The sequence below is a fragment of the Salvelinus alpinus genome, chromosome 30 (genome assembly GCF_045679555.1).
Source record: "Salvelinus alpinus chromosome 30, SLU_Salpinus.1, whole genome shotgun sequence".
Lineage (NCBI taxonomy): Eukaryota > Metazoa > Chordata > Actinopteri > Salmoniformes > Salmonidae > Salvelinus > Salvelinus alpinus.
The window spans coordinates 46,166,288-46,188,314 of NC_092115.1; the positions used below are offsets into that span (position 1 = coordinate 46,166,288).

The 22,027-nt window shown below is 43.6% G+C and overlaps 1 protein-coding gene across 1 annotated transcript in view; it reads right to left on the minus strand.

Annotated features, from left to right (window-relative positions):
* Window positions 1-375: 375 nt before the first annotated feature.
* The window catches only part of LOC139560157 (excitatory amino acid transporter 5-like), a 78,559-nt gene continuing 56,907 nt past the window's right edge, over window positions 376-22,027 (minus strand). Inside the window, exons 4-11 of the mRNA XM_071376702.1 lie at window positions 20,136-20,178; window positions 18,934-19,168; window positions 18,439-18,538; window positions 15,915-16,148; window positions 14,235-14,429; window positions 6,525-6,659; window positions 6,082-6,181; window positions 376-3,530 (exon numbers count right to left, since the gene is read on the minus strand). Coding sequence (XP_071232803.1) covers window positions 3,285-3,530; window positions 6,082-6,181; window positions 6,525-6,659; window positions 14,235-14,429; window positions 15,915-16,148; window positions 18,439-18,538; window positions 18,934-19,168; window positions 20,136-20,178 — 1,288 coding nt within the window. The 3' untranslated portion in view covers window positions 376-3,284. The remainder of the gene's footprint in view (window positions 3,531-6,081; window positions 6,182-6,524; window positions 6,660-14,234; window positions 14,430-15,914; window positions 16,149-18,438; window positions 18,539-18,933; window positions 19,169-20,135; window positions 20,179-22,027) is intronic.

Sequence of the window (22,027 nt, forward strand, 5' to 3'; positions counted from 1 at the left end):
TTGTAAACAAGCCAATGGAAATGTCCCCTTTAGATAAAATGCCGAGACACCGCCAAAACAACCACTATGCGGGTGGCGGGCTAGCACAGATCTGATAGATCCATTGAAGGAGCATTTAAAGTGTTTTGCAAGTTTCCTGTGTGGCTTTTGTGTTCTGGGTCTACTTTGAACCCTTTAAATTTCCTGTCTTTTTGTTCACCATAAGGTGCCAAATATGTTTTATTGTGATGCCAAGAAAATGAAACTCCAACAATCCAACTAGCAATCCAAAAATACAGGTTTCAAATAAGAAAACCAACTCATCAGACAATCAAAACACACTACACACCACAGTTCAATAAAATTTGTATTAGTGTTTCCTTACAATATATTTTTTAATTTTTTGCCTTTTTTTATACAGAAAAACATCTAGTGCAATTGGACTAGATGAAACATTTAATAATTGTTCATTTCATAACAAAGATAGAATGGTGCCTGTTGAGTGATACTGTATGTTTATACAAACTGCTTTTTCACTTTTAAAATAAATATATGTACATATGAAGCGAAGTTCAGATTATGGCCTGCGGTTGTTTTGTTGCAGCTTGCTGCTCTTGCCTTGAATGTATTAGGTGTACCCCCATATGTTTTGTGGTGTACCCATACTGTATTATCTCCCCACATGCTTCTCCTTCGTACTTTAAGGCAAAGAGGGACTAGGGTGGGTGCAAAGAACTTGACACTCTAGAAATGTTTCAACAACGGTTAACACCTCCCGGAGCAGTATGGCTCTTACACATACCTGTCCCTGTCATTGTGTGTCCCCCAAACGGCATCTTATTCCCTACCGTATATAGTACGCTGTATAGAGAATAGAATGCTGTTTGGTACACAGCAACTGTTTCCATCATGCCAGTCACCATATATGAGGCGGTTGTGTACTGCCTTGTTTAAGGGGATAAAAAGGCAAAGAAGATAATGGGAAGGACATTTTAAGGAGAAAAGGTATCAAAAGGTTGAAATCAGTGAGAGAGATGCAATATGGGTCAGTCTGCTGAGGAAGAGCAGAGTAGAGTGTATTTGAGTTCTGTAGATCCCTTCTCTGTTGAATGTGAACACGAATGTCTTGAAAAGCCATTCTAGATATCAATAAAAGAGGTCTTCAGAAAACTTAACAGCCAGTGTAAATGTACCGACCAGACTCTCAGTGAAATAAAACGTTTAGATTGCCTATGTATCCCTTTTGTTTCAGATGTGGAGATTAAAAAAACGGATTCTAGATTTTACCTTAGCTGTAAAGTTTTACAAATAACCTCCAATGATGATTGTGAGAGTAATCTGCTCAGTATATAAGCCTAACCAATTAGCCTGAAATATCCGTAACCCCATGTGGGGGGTTTAGAGGCAACATTTAGTTTATAATATCTTTAAAAAAAAATGAAATGTACACTTCCTCTTTGTCCATAGTCCACAAGCATTGTCTATGTAAGGAGAGTGTTCGTCACATTCACCTCAGCTCGACGGACAGACTCACACATCCACTGTGAGGGGGGCGTTGATTAACTAAGGTGAAGATGGAAGGCCAAAGCTCAAGCTTAGATGTCCTGTCATCATCCACAGGTCCACAGATCCCCAAGCCCTCTCTGAAGTTTCCCACAGTTCTTCATTACCCCTTCTGTCTCCTGATACTTGTCATATACTAGGTACGCCTGTCAGTTTATTAGGTACACCCATCTAGGACCGGGTCGGACCCCCCTTTGCCTCCAGAACAGCCTGAATTCTTCGGGGCATGGACATGTTGGTCAATTGGTATGAAGGGACTTAACGTGTGCCAGGAAAACATTCCCCACACTATTATACCACCGCCACCAGCTTGCACAATTGACACCAGGCAGGATGGGGCCATGGACATTGCTTGTCCATACAGTTTTATATTCTTAATTCCTTTACTAGATTGGATATGTGTTGTGTAATTGTTAGTGTAATTGTTAGATATTACTTGTTAGATGTTGCTGCACTGTCGGAGCTAGAAGCACGAGCATTTCGCTACAACCGCAATAACATCTGCTAAACACGTGTATGTGACCAATAAAATGTGATTTGATTTGATTTGGACTCATGCTGGCTGAAGCCAAATCCTGACTTTGCCATCAGCATGACTCAACAGGAACCGGGATTCATCGGACCAGACACTGTTTTTCCACTCCTCAATTGTCCAGTGTTGGTGATGGCATGCCCACTGGAGACTCTTCTTGTTTTTAGCTAATATGAGTGGAACCCGGTGTGTCCTGCTGCAACAGCCCATCTGTGGCAATTACTGACGAGTTGCGCGTTCCGAGATGCCGTTCTGCACACTACTGTTGCACTGCGCCGTTATTTGCCTGTTGGTGGTCCGCCTGTTAGCTTGCACGATTCTTGCCATTCTCCTTCGACCTCTCATCAGCAAGATGTTTTTGTCCGTTGGACTGCCTGCCATTGACTGGATGTTTTTTGTTTGTTGCACCGTTCTCAGTAAACCCTAGACACTGTTGTGCGTGAAAATCCCAGGAGTTCGTCCATTTCTGAGGTACTGGAGCCGGTGTGCCTGGCACCGACAATCATACTACGCTCAGTCGCTTAGGTCACAGTAACTGAATGCCTCGATGCCTGTCTGCCTGCTTTATATAGCAAGCCACGGCCACATGATTTACTGGCTGTAGGAGCGAACCATTGAACGTGGTGGTGTACCTAATAAACTGTGTAAAATGTCTTCTCATTGTATGAAATGTCTCCTCATCATAGAGAATGTCTCCTCAATAAATAGAATGTTTGCACTTCATATAGAATGTCTCAATGTATAGAATGTCTCCCACCATATCACTCTGCTGCTGATGCATAGTATAATAAGTCTTGTAAATATATACACAAAAATATACACACTCATAGTGGGTCGTAATATACGTAATGTAGAAAATCGTATTTTCTTTACACATCCTCTGAATTGCATCCACAGTGGGCCCACAGTGGGCCATAATGTGCCAGCAAGGGTCGGGTTGGTCGTCCCGGTGCAGTTAGTCAGTCCTTCCTCTCTCCCTCTCTCCCCTGTAGCTATGATACTGGCTCCATTCAGTTACTCCACACTTTTTCCAAAGTATGCATTTTCCCACTTCTCATCATGGATTTAAAAGCGTAGGATTGGTGTCGGCTAAGAATTGGCTGGAGGGAGTTGTTAGATCCACCATTATTAGATCCACGACGGAGAGTGTGCAAATGCACTCTTTGGGAGAAGTGTGACGAATCAGGATGCAGCGCAATGATAACTATGTCTATACGTTGGTCTCCAGGCCATTCATGTCGATGGAGCAGTGGTCCTTGTCCTTGTGCTCCCTCTTGTGTTGGGGAGCGAGGGGGTTCCTCTTCCTCTGCTCCGGCCGTACGCCCTCCTCCAGCTGCAACAGACGAGCCACGTCCGGGCCCTCCGGTCCGCAGGGAGGGGGCTGGTACACACCATTCTTCTGGTACGTCATCTGCTGGATGCTGATCATGGGCTTGGTCTCGCAGATCAAAGGTACCTGAAGGGGGTAGAAGACAACGGGAGGTAGAAGAAGGAACCAATCCATGAATTTGTGCTAAAGCAAAGAATTCCCTATGCAAAAGAAATGGATAGGTCCACTGCTGGTTGAAATGTCAGGATGCAATGGGAGGTACAAAAAAAAACACATTTAAATGGCCAACACACTTGGATATATTGTAAGCTGCAATTTAAACTTTGTTTTAATGTTCTTTTATCTCATAACAACATGTCTGCATAGCCAAAATGATAATTCCCTGTGCAAACAAATAGCTGTGGCAGTGACTACTGTACCTGATCTAATATTTGTATTGTGTCCAGAGAAATTAGGAAACTAATCAGGTTTAGTTGAGGGAGATGGAGTGAAAATATAATTGAGAAAATTAAATATTTGAGTAAGAGGGTAATTCCCTAATAAATCCAGTCTGATTGCAAAAACAAAAATTGTTAAACAAATCAAAACATATTTTATATTTAAGATTCTTCAAAGTAGACACCCTTTGTCTTGATGACAGCGATCTTCTGTTTACCACCCCTACCTTTTCACAACACAACTGATTTGCTCAAATGTATTAAGAAGGAAAGAAATTCCACAAATTAACATTTAATGAGGCACACCTGTTCACTGAAATGCATTCCAGGTGAATACCTCATGAAGCTGGTTGAGATAATTCCAAGAGTGTGCAAAGCTGTCATCAAGGCAAAGGGTAGCTACTTTGAAGAATATAAAATATGTTTTGATTTGTTTAACACTTTTTTTGGTTACTACGTTATTTCATAGTTTTGATGTCTTCACTATTATTCTACAATGTAGAAAATAGTAAAATTAAAGAAAAACCCTTGAAAGAGTAGGTGTGTGTAGGTGTTCTGGATGGCAAAAAGCTTGGCCCCAATGATGTACTGGGCCATACGCACTACCCTCTGTAGGGTCTTGCGGTTGGATGCCGAGCAGTTGCCATATCGAGTGGTGATACAACCAGTCAGGATGCTCTCAACGGTGAAGCTGTATAACTTTTAGAGGATCTAAGGACCCATGCCAAATCTTTTCAGTGTCCTGAGCGGGAATAGGCATTGTCGTGCCCTCTTCACGACTATCTTGGTGTGTTTGGACCATAATAGTTTGTTAGTGACATGGACTCCAAGGAAATTGAAGCTCTCGATCCACTACACTACAGCCCAGTCAATATCAATGGGGTGGTTAGTCCCAGGGTTCTTAGCTTAGTGATGAGCTTTGAGGGCACTATGGTGTTGAACACTGAGCTGACTGTGGAGTGTAGTAGAGATTGCATCATCTGTGGATCTGTTAGGGCTGTATGCAAATTAGAGTGGGTCTAGGGTTTCTGGGAAACACGTGGGTACAGTATTACAGACTCGGTCAGGGAGAGGCTGAAAATGTCAGTAAAGACACTTGCCAGTTGGTCAGCGCATGCTCTAAGTACACGTCCTGGTAATCCGTCTGGCCCTGCGGCCTTGTGAATGTTGACCTGTTTCAAGGGCTTACTCACATCGGCTACGGAGAACATAATCACACAGTTGTCATGAACAGCTGGTGCTCTCATGCACGGTGGAGTGTTGCTTGCCTTGAAGAGAGCATAAAAGGTATTTAGCTCATCTGCCGCCACTGTGTGACTATCTTTTTGTTGTCAAGGCGTTATTGTATATCACAGTGGCGTATGGACGAATGGGTTATAGAGCAAACAACACAAGTATCACAAAATAGATTGTAATATGTTTTTTTTCTTCTGGTTTGGCTTCCCCTCTGATTTTACCCATGCAGAGCTACTGTATATGAGTAGAGCGGAGCCCTATAGGCTTTCTAGCCTTGTCCAACTTCGCCCCAGTCTGAGGCCCAGAGCACTCTGGAGCATGTTTTCATCAAGGATCTCTCTGTACTTTGCTTTGTTCATCTTTCCCTCGATCCTGACTAGTCTCCCAGTCCCTGCCACTGAAAAACATCCCCACAGCATGATGCTGCCTCCACCATGTTTCACCGTAGGGATGGCGCCAGGTCCAATCAAGTTGTAGAAACATCTCAAGGATGATCAATGGAAACAGGAAGCACATGAGCTCAATTTAGAGTATCATAGCAAAGGGTCTGAATACTTACGTAAATAAGCTATTCCTGTTTATTATTTGTAATAAATTTGCAAGAATTTCTAAAAACCTGTTTTCACTTTGTCATTTTGGGGTATTGTGTGTAGATTGATGAGGATTTTAAAATAAGGCTGTAATGTAACAAAATGTGGAAAAAGTCAAAGGGTCTGAATACTTTCCCAGTGCTCTGTAGATAGCTAGCTGATAGTTTTGAAGTAAAACGTTTGCGTTGTGTATATCTTCTTTGGTTCAGTGAATGGGGAGGTGCAGCTTGAGGTAATACAGTAGGGAGAGTGCAAGTGCTTCTCAAATGTCATGTTTTATGCGTTCTCCACATTCTCGTCCTCACAAGAACGTACTCAAGAGAACTTCCTCGGAGAATGCACTCGGAGCATGAGAAGCACGTGAACCATGTGGAGCACGGTGCAATGCATATTGAGTAACAGAGTTTCTCTCACCTGCTCTCCCTCCTTGACAAAATCTTTTCTACAGATGTGAGCCATGATCCCCGTGGCCAAAGCGTCTCCCATCACGTTGACCATGGTCCTGAAACGGTCTCTGGAACACAAAATGGAGGTTCAGCTGTCTTGGTGGTGGTGGGAGGCTCTGTTGGTGCACTGCACACACACTGCAGCTACAGTCTAGTAGTGTTGTGAGAGCACTATTAACACATTACAGTATCACAGTTTTTGTGACATATTGAGATCACTTTGTTATATATTTTAAAATCAACTTGTCGTAATATCTCAGTACAATGTTATTTTTAATAACATGATCCTATAAGACTACTTTTTGATTGACTATGTAAAATACGGCAAACTTTGCTTAGGCTTAACTTTATTATGTCTAGACATAAATTGAAACTGGGGGTGAAGATCAAACAGAAGCGTTGTGTACTTACAACGCCCAATCCACAGCAATGATGAGTGTGATGTCATCAGTGGGCAGGCCCACTGAGGTTAGCACGATCACCATGGTGACCAGTCCTGCCTGCGGAATTCCAGCTGCACCAATACTGGCAGCTGTGGCTGTGATACTGGGATCAGGAGAGAGAGGAAATTAAACCAGTGACCTTAACTGTATTAGCACAAATCTGTACAGTGTCCAACACCTCCCAATTTTTGTATAGTTTTTTTTAATTGAACCTTTATTTAACTAGGCAAGTCAGTTAAGAACAAATTCTTATTTACAATAACGGCCTACCCTGGCCAAACCCAGACGACGCTGGGCCAATTGTACGCCACCCTATGGGACTCCCAATCACAGCCGGATGTGATACAGCCTGGATTCGAACCAAATCAAATCAAACTTTATTTGTCACATGCGCTGAATACAACAACAGTGTAGACCTTACCGTGAAATGCTTACTTACAAGCCCTTAACCAACAGTGCAGTTCAAGAAAGAGTTAAGAAAATGTTTACCAAATAAACTAAAGTAAAAAATTATAAATGATAACACTAAAATAACAATAATGAGGCTATATACAGGAGGTACCGGTACCGAGTCAATGTGCGGGGCTACAGGTTAGTCAAGGTAATTTGTACATGGAGGTAGGGGTGAAGTGACTATGCTTAGATAATAAACAGCGAGTAGCAACAGTGTACAAAACAAGTGTGGGGGGGGGGTCAATGTAAATAGTCCGGTGGCCATTTGATTAATTGTTCAGCTGTCTTATGGCTTGGGGGTAGAAGCTGTTAAGGAGCCTTTTGGTCTTATACTTGGTTCTCCGGTACCGCTTATCGTGCGGTAGCAGAGAAAACAGTCTTTGACTTGGGTGACTGGAGTCTCTGACAATTTTTAGGGCTTTCCTCTGACACCGGCTAGTATACAGGTCCTGGATGGCAGGAAGCTTGGCCCAGTGATGTACTGGGCCGTACGCACTACCCTCTGTAGCGCCTTACGGCCACATACCAGGCGGTGATGCAACCGGTCAGGATGCTCTCGATGGTGTAGCTGTAGAACTTTTTGAGGATCTGAGGACCCATGCCAAATCTTTTCAGTCTCCTGAGGAGGAAAAGGTGTTGAAGTGCCCTCTTCACGACTGTCTTGGTTTGTTTGGACCATAATAGTTTGTTGGCGATGTGGACACCAAGGAACTTGAAACTCTCGATCTGCTCCACTACAGCCCAGTCGATGTTAATGGGGGCCTGTTCGACCCGCCTTTTCCTGTAGTCCATGATCAGCTCCTTTGTCATGCTCACATTGAGGCAGAGGTTGTTGTCTTGGCACCACACTGACCTCCCTATAGGCTGTCTCATCGTTGTCGGTGTTGTGTCATCAGCAAACTTAATGATGGTGTTGGAGTCGTGTTTAGCCACGTAGTTGTTGGTGAACAGGGAGTACAGGAGGGGACTAAGTACACACCCCTGAGGGGCCCCAGTGTTGAGGATCAGCGTGGCAGATGTGTTGTTGCCTACCCTTACCACCTTGGGGTGGCCAGTCAGGAAGTACAGGATCCAGTTGCAGAGGGATGTGTTTAGTCCCAGGGTTCTTAGCTTAGTGATGAGCTTTGTGGGCACTATGGTGTTGAACGCTGAGCTGTAGTCAATGAACAGCATTCGCACATAGGTGTTCCTTTTGTCCAGGTGGGAAAAGGCAGTGTGGAGTGTGATAGAGATTGTGTCATCTGTGGATCTGTTGGGGCGGTATGTGAATTGGAGTGGGTCTAGGTTATCCGGGAGGATGCTGTTCATGTGAGCCATGACCAGCCTTTCAAAGCACTTAATGGCTACCAACGTGAGTGCTACGGGGCAGTAATAATTTAGGCAGGTTGCCTTCGCTTCCTTTGGCACAGGGACTATGGTGGTCTGCTTGAAACATGTAGGTATTACAGACTCGGTCAGTGAGAGGTTGAAAATGTCAGTGAAGACACTTGCCAGTTGATCCGTGCATGCTTTGAGTATACGTCCTGGAAACCCATCTGGCCCCACGGCTTTGTGAATGTTGACCTGTTTAAAGGTCTTGCTCACATCAACTACCAAGAGCTTTATCACACAGTCGTGCAGAACAGCTGGTGCTCTCATGCATGCTTCAGTGTTGCTTGCCTCGAAGCGAGAGTAAAAGGCCTTTAGCTCGTCTTGTAGGCTCGCGTCACTGGGCAGCTCGCGTCTGGGTTTCCCTTTGTAGTCTGTAATAGTTTTCAAGTACTGCCACATCCAATGAGCGTCAGAGCCGGTGTAGTAGGATTAAATCCTAATCCTGTATTGACACTTTGCTTGTTTGATGGTTCATCTGAGGGCATAGCGGGATTTCTTATAAGCGTCCGGATTAGTGTCCCAGTCCTTGAAAGCGGCAGCTCTAGCCTTAAGCTCAATGCGGATGTTGCCTGTAATCCATGGCTTCTGGTTGGGATATGTACGCACGGTCACTGTGGGGACAATGTCGTCGATGCACTTCTTGATGAAGCCGATGACTGAGGTGGTAAACACCTCAATGCCATTGGATGAATCCCAGAACATATTCCAGTCTGTGTTAGCAAAACAGTCCTGTAGCGTAGCATCCGCGTCATCTGACCACTTCCATATTGAGCGAGTCACTGGTACTTCCTGCTTTAGTTTTTGCTTGTAAGCAGGAATCAGGAGGATATAATTATGGTCAGATTTGCCAAATGGAGGGCGGGGGAGAGCTTTGTATGCATCTCTGTGTGTGAAGTAAAGGTGGTCTAGAATTTGTTTTCCTCTGGTTGCACATGTGACATGCTGGTAGAAATGAGGTAAAACTGATTTTTTGCTGCATTATAGTCTCCTGCCACTAGGAGCGCCGCTTCTGGATGAGCATTTTCTTGTTTGTTTATGGCCTTATACAGTTGGTTGAGTGTGGTCATAGTGTCAGCATCGGTTTGTGGTGGTATATAGACGGCTATGAATAATATAGACGAGAACTCTCTTTGTAGATAGTGTGGTCTACAGCTTATCATAAGGTACTCTACCTCAGGCGAGCAAATCCTCGAGACTTCTTTAATATTAGACATCGCGCACCAGCTGTTATTGACAAAAAGACAAACACCCCCACCCCTCGTCTTACCAGACGTAGCTTCTCTGTTCTGCCGGGGCATGGAAAATCCCGCCAGCTTTATATTATCCGTGTCGTCGTTCAGCCACGACTCGGTGAAACATAAGATATTACAGTTTTTAATGTCCCGTTGGTAAGATAATCTTTATTTTGCAATGATTGCAGAAGGCAGTCCGACCTCCGCCCCCTTTTTCTCTGTCTTTTCTCCACGCAAATGATGGGGATTTGGGGCTGTTCCCGAGAAAGCAGTACAGTAATCCCTCGTTTATCGCGGGGGTTACGTTCCGAAAATGACCCGCGATAAGTGAAATCCGCGAAATAGAAAACTTCTTTTTTTTTTACAATTAGCAACTATTACATGTATACAAATACAGTGACTCACGTGTAGGCCGTTTCACTGCTCTTCAGACTGGGCCGCTGCATCCTGACTGCGCTCTGCAGTGTTCTCTTCTTCTGAAGCCCGCGGTGCAGGTGTGTTTGTTCGGGAGAAGAGCATAGTGATAGGCAGCTGTTGTCGCTCTTTTTTCTTCTTTGCAAAAAGATCCTTGTACACCGACATGCCACCATCGATTACGTTGGAGAACTGTAATGAACGGCTCGTCAAAGGGTCCCATTCCTCAGCTACTCGCTTAAGTTCAGTGGCCATTCGCACCATGGTTGCTAAGCGACCAAGCGTTAGTCCTTCCTTCCTTCCTGGCCAACTTAATGTAAATTTGCCAAGCTGTTTTATGTACGTACACATAACTGCACGAGACGACAAAATGATAGCACAATTCGTAGCATGTTTTGATACAAGAAGCGGGAGTGAGTTTTTAGCGAATCAGAATGCAGAGCACAATGCACAAAAAAAAAAAAAAAAATGCATTATGAAAATCCGCGAAATAGCGAATCCGCGATAAGTGAACCGCGAAGTGGCGAGGGATCACTGTATATCATTTGCGTCAGACTCGTTAAAGGAAAAAGCTTCTTCCAGTTCGAGGCGAGTAATCACTCTTCTGATGTCCAGAAGTAGTTTTTGGTCATAAGAGACGGTAGCAGCAACAGTAAATTTGTTCCCAAGTAATTCCATGCATTTAATAGAGGAGCATATGTGATTGTATCCTATTGTAATCAAGGTTTGAAAATATTCTGATTTTGTTAAGTGCTATATCTGTTTGGGATTCTTGCGGTCAATTTGCAGTGTACAAATTATTTAGAACTATGTTCCGGCCCGTCGACCATCAACTTAAGAAAAATCAGCTCACGGATGAATGTAATTGGGGACCCTTGCCCTATGTACTGCATGGTTGCAAATAGCACCCTATTCCATATTCAGTGCAATACTGGGCTCTGGTCAAAAGTACTGCACTGAATAGGGAATAGGGTGCCATTTGGGATGCAACCATGCAGTACATAGGGCAAGGGTCCCCAATTACATTCAGCCGTGAGCCGATTTTTCTTAAGCAGATGGTCGGGGGGCCGAAACATAGTTATAACTAAAACAAGAGAGTGGAAGAAAGACAGACTGACTAATGAAACCATTGGTTATTGGTGCGTGACGTGTTGATAGAATTTGACCAATAAATCAATTAAATCAATCAATCAAATCAAATCAAATGTATTGGTCACATACAAATGCTTGTGTTCCTAGCTCCAAAAGTGCAGTAGCATCTAACAATTAACAACAATACACAAATCTAAAAGTAAAAGAATGATATTAAGAAATAGGACGTGTTGGAGTGTTGGCATTGACTAAATCCAGTAGAATAGAATACAGTATACACATATGAGATGAGTTAAACAGTATGTAAACATTATTAAAGTGACTAGTGTTCCATTTCTAATGTGGCCAGTGATTCCATATCTATGTACAGTATATAGGGCAGCAGCCGCTAAGGACCAGGGTTGAGTAGCCTGGTGGTAGCCGGCTAGTGATAGCTATTTAACAGTCTGATGGCCTTGAGATACAAGCTGTTAATCAGTCTCTCGGTCCCAGCTTTGTCTGTCAATTGGGCATCTGTAAAAGTTTCTGAGGGTCTTAGGGGCCAAGCCAAAGGTCAATGTGGATAGGGGCGTGCTCCCTCGGCTTTTTCCTGAAGTCCACGATCAGCTCCTTCATTTTGTTGACGTTGAGGGAGAGGTTATTTTCCTGGCACCACTCTGCCAGGGAACTGACCTCTTCCCTGTAGGCTGTCTTGTCATTGTTGGTAATCAGGCCTACTACTAATCCTTGACCTGTCATCCTGTCATACACATCACGTACTGTATATTACGTGCACCCACACAGACACAAAAATACAGATACAGTAATTGACATTTGACACGATGGCTGAGTTTCTGTCCCGTTTGGCCTCGCTGTTTGGGAAGCCTCTGAGAACACACTGACTGACACACATGCTGCGTTGCAAATAGCACCTTATTCCTTTCATAGTGCACTACTTTTAACAAGAGCCCTATGGAACCTGGTCAAAAGTAGTGCACTATAATGGGAACATGGTGCCATTTAGGACATACACTCTGACACACAGTCTATCTCTGGAGCCCTAGACCCTACAGCCTACAGATTGACCAGTACTCCGCTAAGAACAGCCAAACGTCACAGGAAAAGACAGGACGCTACAAAATAATATAAAAACCCTCCTGATAACTCTGCCGTGACGATAGCTGAGTAATACAGGTCATATGGGTCTTACTGCCAGGAGATTACTGCCTGCCTGGCCACAGTCGGGTCTGCGTCCAAATAGGCACCCTATTCCCAATCTAGTGCACTACTTTTGACCAAAGCCTTGTGGGCCCTGGTCGAAAGTAGTGCACTGTATAGGGAATATGGTTCCTTTTGGAAAGCAGCAGTTTGTGATGAGTAGAGGAGGATAGGATAGGTCTGCTTAATGTTATTACAGTTTAACATGTCATTAAATTAGGGGAGAGCAAGGCCATTTTACACCGCAGATCTGCAGGTGTGGTGGAGGAGGGGTCTGTCTGTCTGTCTGTCTGTCTGTCTGTCTGTCTGTCTGTCTGTCTGTCTGTCTGTCTGTCTGTCTGTCTGTCTGTCTGTCTGTCTGTCTGTCTGTCTGTCTGTCTGCCTGCCTGCCTGCCTGCCTGCCTGCCTGCCTGCCTGCCTGCCTGCCTGCCTGCCTGCCTGCCTGCCTGCCTGCATTTATCTACGTGTTTGATTTAGTATAATCTCATAATATTCATTCATTCATCCTAAAAACTGTAACACCAGATAGAGATTTGTTGTACCCTTGGTGCTATTTTGGACAAAATAATTCCACACATGCTTATCATTGGTGCCTATAAACTGTAGCCGCACAGGCAATACACATAACTGGATGATTAAGCAATCAATATGATAACCATGAATTTTCCACCCCGTTCCATTCCAGGAAATTCCATTGCGAAAAATCGGATCTTCCCACATTTCTCCAGGTTTTTGACCTATTTGTTTACATCACGTGTTGTAATCCTAAATACTTTCTACGTTTAATAAGTCAGGTCTGCAATTGTAATCCAGATGCCCCATGCATCCATTTTCATACTAAGGCCGGTGTTCCCAATTTCGCTCGTAGACAATATGTCTTTTAAATGCCTTCGTGGAGATCGCGTTCACGGCAAACGCTACAGATGTCGGCTCAATTACAAATAACCTTTAATTAAAGCGGCACTCTGCAGTTGAAACGATAACAAAGCGCACTCCCTGCCCGTTTCTGTAAAATGCTATTGTGATGGGGCTGAAGAAATGTGACCACTTTCAAAATTCATAGATAGAGCCATAGATGCAAGGACTGACCATTCATGATATGGACGTATATATTCAAAATGATAGTTCTAGGCCTGGATTCAATCAGATCAAGCGTTAACCGGAGATAGCTGACACCTGCATAGCAGATGATTTGGTGGTGTCGGAGGTGAAACTGTGTTGGTGCTGTCAAATCGGTGAACAGCTGCTCTTGTGATCGTTGTCACGAAGCCACACACGTCCCACTCATGTTAAAGTGTACAACGAGAAAGTGTAGGCTATATAGAAATAATGACGCTCAAATGGAAAATCATTCACCTAAATCATGAGGATTTCTATCCGCCTAATCAAGGTGTAGATTACTTTTCACATTCCAGTGTTCTAACTTACAAACAAGGCTGCGTGGGATTTCTCTTAATGAGACTCCGTGTAGCCAATGGCAATGTCCGCTTTAGGTATAATGCCAGAAGCCGCTTGTGGATTTGACTGCTCTAACCCAGTTCCAATCCGGCACCGTCAAAACAGAAGCTATGTGGACGTCGGCTAAAGCGGATCTGATTGAATCGGGCCCTTAACCATGTTTTGTGGCTAGATAGTGTTTGTTTGCATTTACTTTATTTACAAACATTGGAGTAAAACAAGCTTATATTTCTGGGTTCTGATTGGGTAAGCTCATGAGGCATTTAAGTTATATTTATCAAGAATCATTGGGTACATATAATTAAATAATGAGACCAAAAATGGGTATACAACCGCAGTGCCCCTTTAAAAGTAAGCGTGCTACAGTGTGGTTTCTGATTGAATCCCGGCCTAAAATACTAGAAACCCTCTCACAAGAATTTGTTGACTCTCCCCTCCCCCTAAGATTATAGGATGCATACCTGATAGTGATGATCTGGCCAAAGTCCAACTCGTAGTTGTTAACCTGGGCGATGAAGATGGCCGCCACTGCCTCATAGAGTGCCGTCCCGTCCATGTTGATGGTGGCGCCCACGGGGAGTACGAAGCGGATGATGCGTCGGTCGATGTGGTTGTTCTCCAGGAGGCACTTGAAGGTTATAGGCAGTGTGGCAGAGCTGAGGAGACAAAGGAGCAGATTGCGTTTTAGATAAGTATTCATTTTGGATTAAACTCGCTCAACTCTATTGTCTTGTAAACTGAACAGGCATTACCATTCAACATTAGTGGTGGGTGGACAGGTGGCCATATTGATTGTACCTATGTGTATGAGTCAAATCAGCATGGTCTGAGGGGTTTTGTCCATTCTAGGGATTCTATTTCTATGATTAGATTAAGGTGAAATGGGCTGTGCTCAACTCTATTTTAGCTGCAGGCAGTCTGTGTTAACTGACAAACTCAGGTAACAGTATTTCACTGAGGAATGGTATTTGAAGATTTTAGTGCTTTCCTTAATGAGTAATATAGTTGCTTGGCATAGCAGCTGCAAGACAACACGGCAAAGGAATTAACTTTTTGTCCTAAATTAAAGACTATATATAGATTGAAACCCTCTGTATTTTCAAGTATTGTGGCGGCAGCATCATGTTATGGTTATGGTTGTCACCGGCAGAGACTGGGGAGCTTGTCAGGATCAAAATAAATATGAAAAGAGCAAAGCCCATGTCAAAGTTTGAGAAATACCCGCCATAGTCTTCTGAATCCTGGCTTTTTTTCGGGACAATGACACACATTTTAATGCCAAAGACACACCAGAATTGCTTTCCAAGAGGTGTTGCGTGTTCCTTAGTGGTCCAGTCTCAGTCCGGACTTTGCTTGAAAATCAGAGACAAGGTTTGAATATTGCTGTCCATCAATGATTCCCAGCCAAAGTTACTGAGCTTGAGCAATTTTGACATAAACAATGTATATATGTTGCCCAAGGAGTTGTGCAAAGTTGGTAGAATCGTATTCAAAATGATTCACAGCTGTAAAGGCTGCCGAAGGTGCTTCCATCAAGTATTCTCTCTGGGGTGTGAAGACATACGCAAACAAGACATCTTTGTTTTTCAATGTTTTATAATTAGAATCATTTTCTGTAATTTTCTTTCACTTTGAAAATGTGGAGTAGTTTGTGTAGAACTGTAGGGAAAATATCAAATTGCGTCCCTTTTTAGATGACATTTTGAGGCAGCACAATGTGAAAATAGTGAAAGTTGCACCATCTATTAATGCCTTTTTCAACGGTCCCCCTAGTTGATGTCTCCACGACGAGATCGGGTTGGGGCCATACAGGGGACTCAAGGGTTCCATACCAACAAATGCGATGAGATCTGAGTGAGATCAGAGCCATATGATGATGTTTAGAAAAGATGTGACCACATGTATTAGGTTAGATTAGGGAATGTGACTGGAGCTAGGGTTATGGTTATAGGGTTATGGCTAGGGTTAGTGTTATGGCTGTGGCTGGAGCTAGGGTTAGGGTTATGTCTAGGGTTAGTATTATGTCTAGGGTTACGGCTAGGATTGCGGCTGGAGCTAGGGTTAGGATTGAGCGGGTGTGTGGATATGAAGCTAGGGTTAGGGTTAGGGTCAGTGTTATGGTTGTTGTTGTTGTTGTTTACCTGGATGAGGTTGCCAGGGAGATGAGCAGGGCCTGCAGGATGCCCCTGATGTAGACGATGGGACTCTTCTTTGTGATGAAGAAGTACATGGCTGGTAGGATGAAGAGACCGTGCAGCACCAGCCCCATCACCACGGTGATAGCGTAGAAGCCCAACTTCTTCCCCATGGCCGACGGGTCGTCCATCTCCAGGATCTTACCGGCGACCAGGAACACAATGCCGAAAGGGAAGTACCTGCGGTGGACCAGGAAATTAAGAGTTGTTTACATTGTAAACATTGTTGATTCTCATTGTAGGTCATTTTTTTTTACTCAAACAGGCTAGTTTTTTAACAGAGCTGGCTCTAGCCTTTTGGGGGGCCTAAGCGAGATTTGGTTGGCCCTGCTCTTGACGGTGGAGAGAAACATTTTGATTTTTAAGTGAATTTCCTGCAATTCTACACATTTGCGGTGTACAGAAAATGTGGCAGTTTTAAAGCAAGATTTCTGCAGTTCTACACATTTTGCTATGAGGCGGAGAGACATTTTGTGAGAATACTCCTGGTAATTTTATAAAACATGTCAGGCAATTCTATTCATTTCGCCATGGGGCAGAGATTGTTTTTTTTACAGTTTTACATCTAATTTCCTGCAATTCGACCCATTTTGCCATGCGTTGAAGATATGTATTTTTTCACACCTTTGCCATTACTTATGCCATGTTAATGATATCTGAGTTAGAGTGACAAACCAAATAAATGGGGCCCCCCTGGAGGTCAGGGCCCGTGGGAACGTGCCCTCTGTGCCTGGTCGGTGGTCAGCCATGATTACTACAAGTTTAGATAGCTGGCTAGACTTAACTTACCAATATACACTGCTCAAAAAAATAAAGGGAACACTTAAACAACACAATGTAACTCCAAGTCAATCACACTTCTGTGAAATCAAACTGTCCACTTAGGAAGCAACACTGATTGACAATACATTTCACATGCTGTTGTGCAAATGGAATAGACAAAAGGTGGAAATTATAGGCAATTAGCAAGACACCCCCAATAAAGGAGTGATTCTGCAGGTGGTGACCACAGACCCCTTCTCAGTTCCTATGCTTCCTGGCTGATGTTTTGGTCACTTTTGAATGCTGGCGGTGCTCTCACTCTAGTGGTAGCATGAGACGGAGTCTACAACCCACACAAGTGGCTCAGGTAGTGCAGCTCATCCAGGATGGCACATCAATGCGAGCTGTGGCAAGAAGGTTTGCTGTGTCTGTCAGCGTAGTGTCCAGAGCATGGAGGCGCTACCAGGAGACAGGCCAGTACATCAGGAGACGTGGAGGAAGCCGTAGGAGGGCAACAACCCAGCAGCAGGACCGCTACCTCCGCCTTTGAGCAGGAGGAGCACTGCCAGAGCCCTGCAAAATGACCTCCAGCAGGCCACCTCTGGCGAGCACATGGAGGGCTGTGCGGCCCCACAAAGAAATGCCACCCCACACCATGACTGACCCACCGCCAAACCGGTCATGCTGGAGGATGTTGCAGGCAGCAGAACGTTCTCCACGGCGTCTCCAGACTCTGTCACGTCTGTCACATGTGCTCATGTGCTCAGTGTGAACCTGCTTTCATCTGTGAAGAGCACAGGGCGCCAGTGGCGAATTTGCCAATCTTGGTGTTCTCTGGCAAATGCCAAACGTCCTGCACGGTGTTGGGCTGTAAGCACAACCCCCACCTGTGGATGTCGGGCCCTCATACCACCCTCATGGAGTCTGTTTCTGACTGTTTGAGCAGACACATGCACATTTGTGGCCTGCTGGAGGTCATTTTGCAGGGCTCTGGCAGTGCTCCTCCTGCTCAAAGGCGGAGGTAGCGGTCCTGCTGCTGGGTTGTTGCCCTCCTACGGCCTCCTCCACGTCTCCTGATGTACTGGCCTGTCTCCTGGTAGCGCCTCCATGCTCTGGACACTACGCTGACAGACACAGCAAACCTTCTTGCCACAGCTCGCATTGATGTGCCATCCTGGATGAGCTGCACTACCTGAGCCACTTGTGTGGGTTGTAGACTCCGTCTCATGCTACCACTAGAGTGAGAGCACCGCCAGCATTCAAAAGTGACCAAAACATCAGCCAGGAAGCATAGGAACTGAGAAGTGGTCTGTGGTCACCACCTGTAGAATCACTCCTTTATTGGGGGTGTCTTGCTAATTGCCTATAATTTCCACCTTTTGTCTATTCCATTTGCACAACAGCATGTGAAATGTATTGTCAATCAGTGTTGCTTCCTAAGTGGACAGTTTGATTTCACAGAAGTGTGATTGACTTGGAGTTACATTGTGTTGTTTAAGTGTTCCCTTTATTTTTTTGAGCAGTGTATATTTTTAAAGCTGACATGGCTAATTGAGTGACTGTCAGTGACTGACATAACAAGAGAAAAATTGCTGATCCACAACCAAATGTTGATCTTGCACCTTGTGCATTCTACTATTCTAACTCAACAGTAAGTTGAGACCCCGACTGAGTTTCTTATTTTTTGTGAGGGGCCTCTAGCTCTTACCAGATCACTATGGCGACAATCTTCAGGACAGCCTCGTTCAGACTCTGACAGAAGTTGACCAAGGCGCTGCCATTAGGCCCCATTCTTCCCAGCATGATACCTGGAGAGTCCAACACCAACAACAACACATGGTGTTAGACTGAGACAACATGGACACCAAACCGTGGGCCAGATTGATTTGCTAATAGTTTGTTTGCTTTTACTATAGGGAATTGATAGACATTGAGGAAAGAACTAAAGTGTAAAGTAAAGTTTAACTAGATGAAGGGCAAGGATGATGGTGATAGTGTCGATGATGTCACTCAAACATAATGACACTACAAGGCAGTGTGCCTTAGGGGGTGTGTGTGTTTGTGTGTGTGTGTGCATGCATGCGTGCACGTCGGTGTGTGCATTTGTTAGTGGAACTGTCCCTCACCCATAATGACATCACAGGGTGTCTGGGGGGTTAGGGTTAGAGTTCAGAGGTCAGAGGTCAGTGATGACGTCACTCACCCATGGTGGCGGAAAAGATGACGATCCCCAGTACGTTCATGCCATCGCTGGTCCCGGGCAGTGTGCGCATCTGGATGTCAGGCGGAGGTGTCATGTCCAGGGAGAAGTTCTGGATATCGGTGCCGTTGTCGTCCTGGACACCGTAGATATAGACCCTCCGGGTGGTGCTCTCCATCAGGGAGGTTGCCACCGTGGGTGGGGGGGCCTTCATGATGGGGATACTCCTGGTACGGTACTAATAAGACCAGATGTATACATGAATATCATATTCAAGTATTCAACATATACTGTATAAAGCTCTCTGTCAGGGCAGCTGCCACTTTGGGCAGGGGGGGCTTCATTATGAGAATACTCCTGGGACGTTACTAAAGTAACAAGACCAGATATATACTTAGTGTACAAAACACCTTCCAAATATCAGAACAGCCTCAATTCATTCACGAAAGCATTCCACAGGGATGCTGGCCCATGTTGACTTCAATGCTTCTCACAGTTGTGTCAAATTGGCTGGATGTCCTTGGGTGATGGACCATTCTTGAAACACACGGGAAACTGCTGAGCGTGAAAACCCCAGCAGCGTTGCAGTTCTTGACACAAACTAGTGCGCCTGGCACCTACTACCGTACCCTTTTCAAAGGCACTTACTTAAAACTTTTGTCTTGCCCATTCACCCTCTGAATGGTACACATACACGATCAATGCCTCAATTGTCTCAAGGCTTAAAAATCCTTCTTTAACCCGTCTCCTCCCCTTCATCTACACTAATTGAAGTGGATTTAACAAGAGTCATCAATAAGGGATCATAGCTTTCACCTAAATTCACCTGGTCAGTCTATGTCATGGAAAGAGAGTTCATAATGTTTTGTACACTCAGTGTATATACAATATATACATTAATATCATACTGAAGTATCTAACATGTTATGTGTAGATAGATATACAAGCTAAGCATGATGATGGTACGTGTGTGAAAAAGAGTCGGAATTAGTTAAATATACTGTACTGAATGCATTCCGGTCAACGGTCACCCATAATTTGGTGAATTTGTATTTCAAACATACAGACTTCCATTCAAATAATCTCATGAATCTCCTATTATCGGCATTTCATGCTTTGGCACTCGTCCTAAAACTCTTTAGGAAACTAAAATGGAAACGGCTACATTTCTACTACATACAGTATGATAATGTCATACTGCTCACCTGTTGGAAAGTTGCTTGGACCAAGTTGGCTGGGAACATGTTTCTGGAAGGGAAGAATATAGAAAAGTGTTCAACTCTGTAGCCGGCTGACAGGTTTCAGAAATTAAAGTGTTGAAATAACTGAAAAAGCATGATTCACAATTTTTCAATCAAACTTTTTCATGTGATGTTCAAATCTGTGACTTTCCAATAACAGACATGGAAGCACAGAATGTTCCAAATGAGGAGTCAGAGAACTTGACCGCATCCAAAAGCTTTACACTTTATTTATAACCTTTTTTTGTACACCACTTCTCTCTTTCACATCATCTTGTGGATAACCAGAAACGTTGTACACAATGTGTACAGTAGTAGCATTTTCAGTAGAACACATAGTAGTAGCAATGCCAAGAGTGTCTAAAGCATTCATCAAGGAAAAAGGTGGCTACTTTGAAGAATCTAAAATGTATTTTGATTTGTTAAACACTTTTTGGGTTACTACATGATTCCATATGTGTTATTTTATCGTTTTGATGTCTTCATTATTATTCTACAAAGTGGAAAATAGTAAAAATAAAGAAAAACCCTTGAATGAGTAGGTATGTCCAAACTTTTGACTGGTACTGTATACCGAAGGGTCTAGCCTGCTTGAGAGTCTGCACGTCACCACTTGGTACTGTATCTATATGTGTTCTAAGATAGCTTATTGTGATTATTAAGTGGCTTATAGGACTTATGAGTTGTTTATAGCAACCACAGTCCAAGCTTTAATTTAGGTCTATCTTAGCCAGAGATGTAAAGTTAAAACCTACGCCTAATGCTATGTGTATAGTGTAAATAACATTTACCAATAGACCTACTAAATTATGAACGTATAGTCAATCAAAAGAGTTACTCTTTAAACGAGGAATGCATTTACTCAAATCAACTAATCAACGATTTATTAGTCACCAATTAATTGACACTCAAACAATTACTTTGTACAAAAAAATACATTATACATGACAGTATAAGACAGAGTAAATGACTCTCAACTGATAAGAAATACACGCGTCTTTTAATGGAGCTTGCAAAACAAGTTCTCAGTTAAACCAAAGGAGACTCTGACCGTTTGAATGTTATGACCAGACAACAGGAATGTGCCGGTCAACCCAATATACAATTTTGACCCGGTGTCTCTGAACATACTTAATATACAGCTCTTGAAACAATCCAAGCGCAACAATTTAATTCACATAATTACATTCACAACCTCAGGTCCAGTTTTAATCACTTTCAGCCTTGGAAGGCACCAGGAGACAAATGGAATCTGTACTTTGCGGGAATGTCCCTCCCAGGGCTGGAGGTGCGAGCTCGGGATGAGCGTCGCTATTTGAAATGCAAACATATGGCCAGTGCTAGAGGCATCACTACAGACCCTGGTTCGATTCCAGGCTGTATCACAACCGGCCGCGATTGGGAGTCCCATAGGGCGTCGCACAATTGGCCCAGCGTCGTCCAGGTTAGGGTTTGGCCGTGGTAGGCCGTCATTGTAAATAAGAATTTGTTCTTAACTGACTTGCCTAGTTAAATAATGATTCAATAAACATTTAAAAAGATATATGTATATAGTGCAATAATAAACAACATGCTCGCTAAACATTTGTAAAATTCACTGTATAAATATAATGTGATTCATTTGTTGATTGATGGTTTTAAGAAAAAAACAAAAAATGATTATTTAAAATAAAAATACTGAAATAGAGTATTGAAGTGCAGTATATTTAATCACCAGGTCATGCCTGTAAACTGTGTAGGTGACCAATAAATTGGAATTGAATATGACTTGATTTACAGTCGATTCCATTACTAAGTCATCCGTTCCGGTCCTCTGTGAGAGTCGAGCATGCCAATAAACCACTCCGATAATCAAA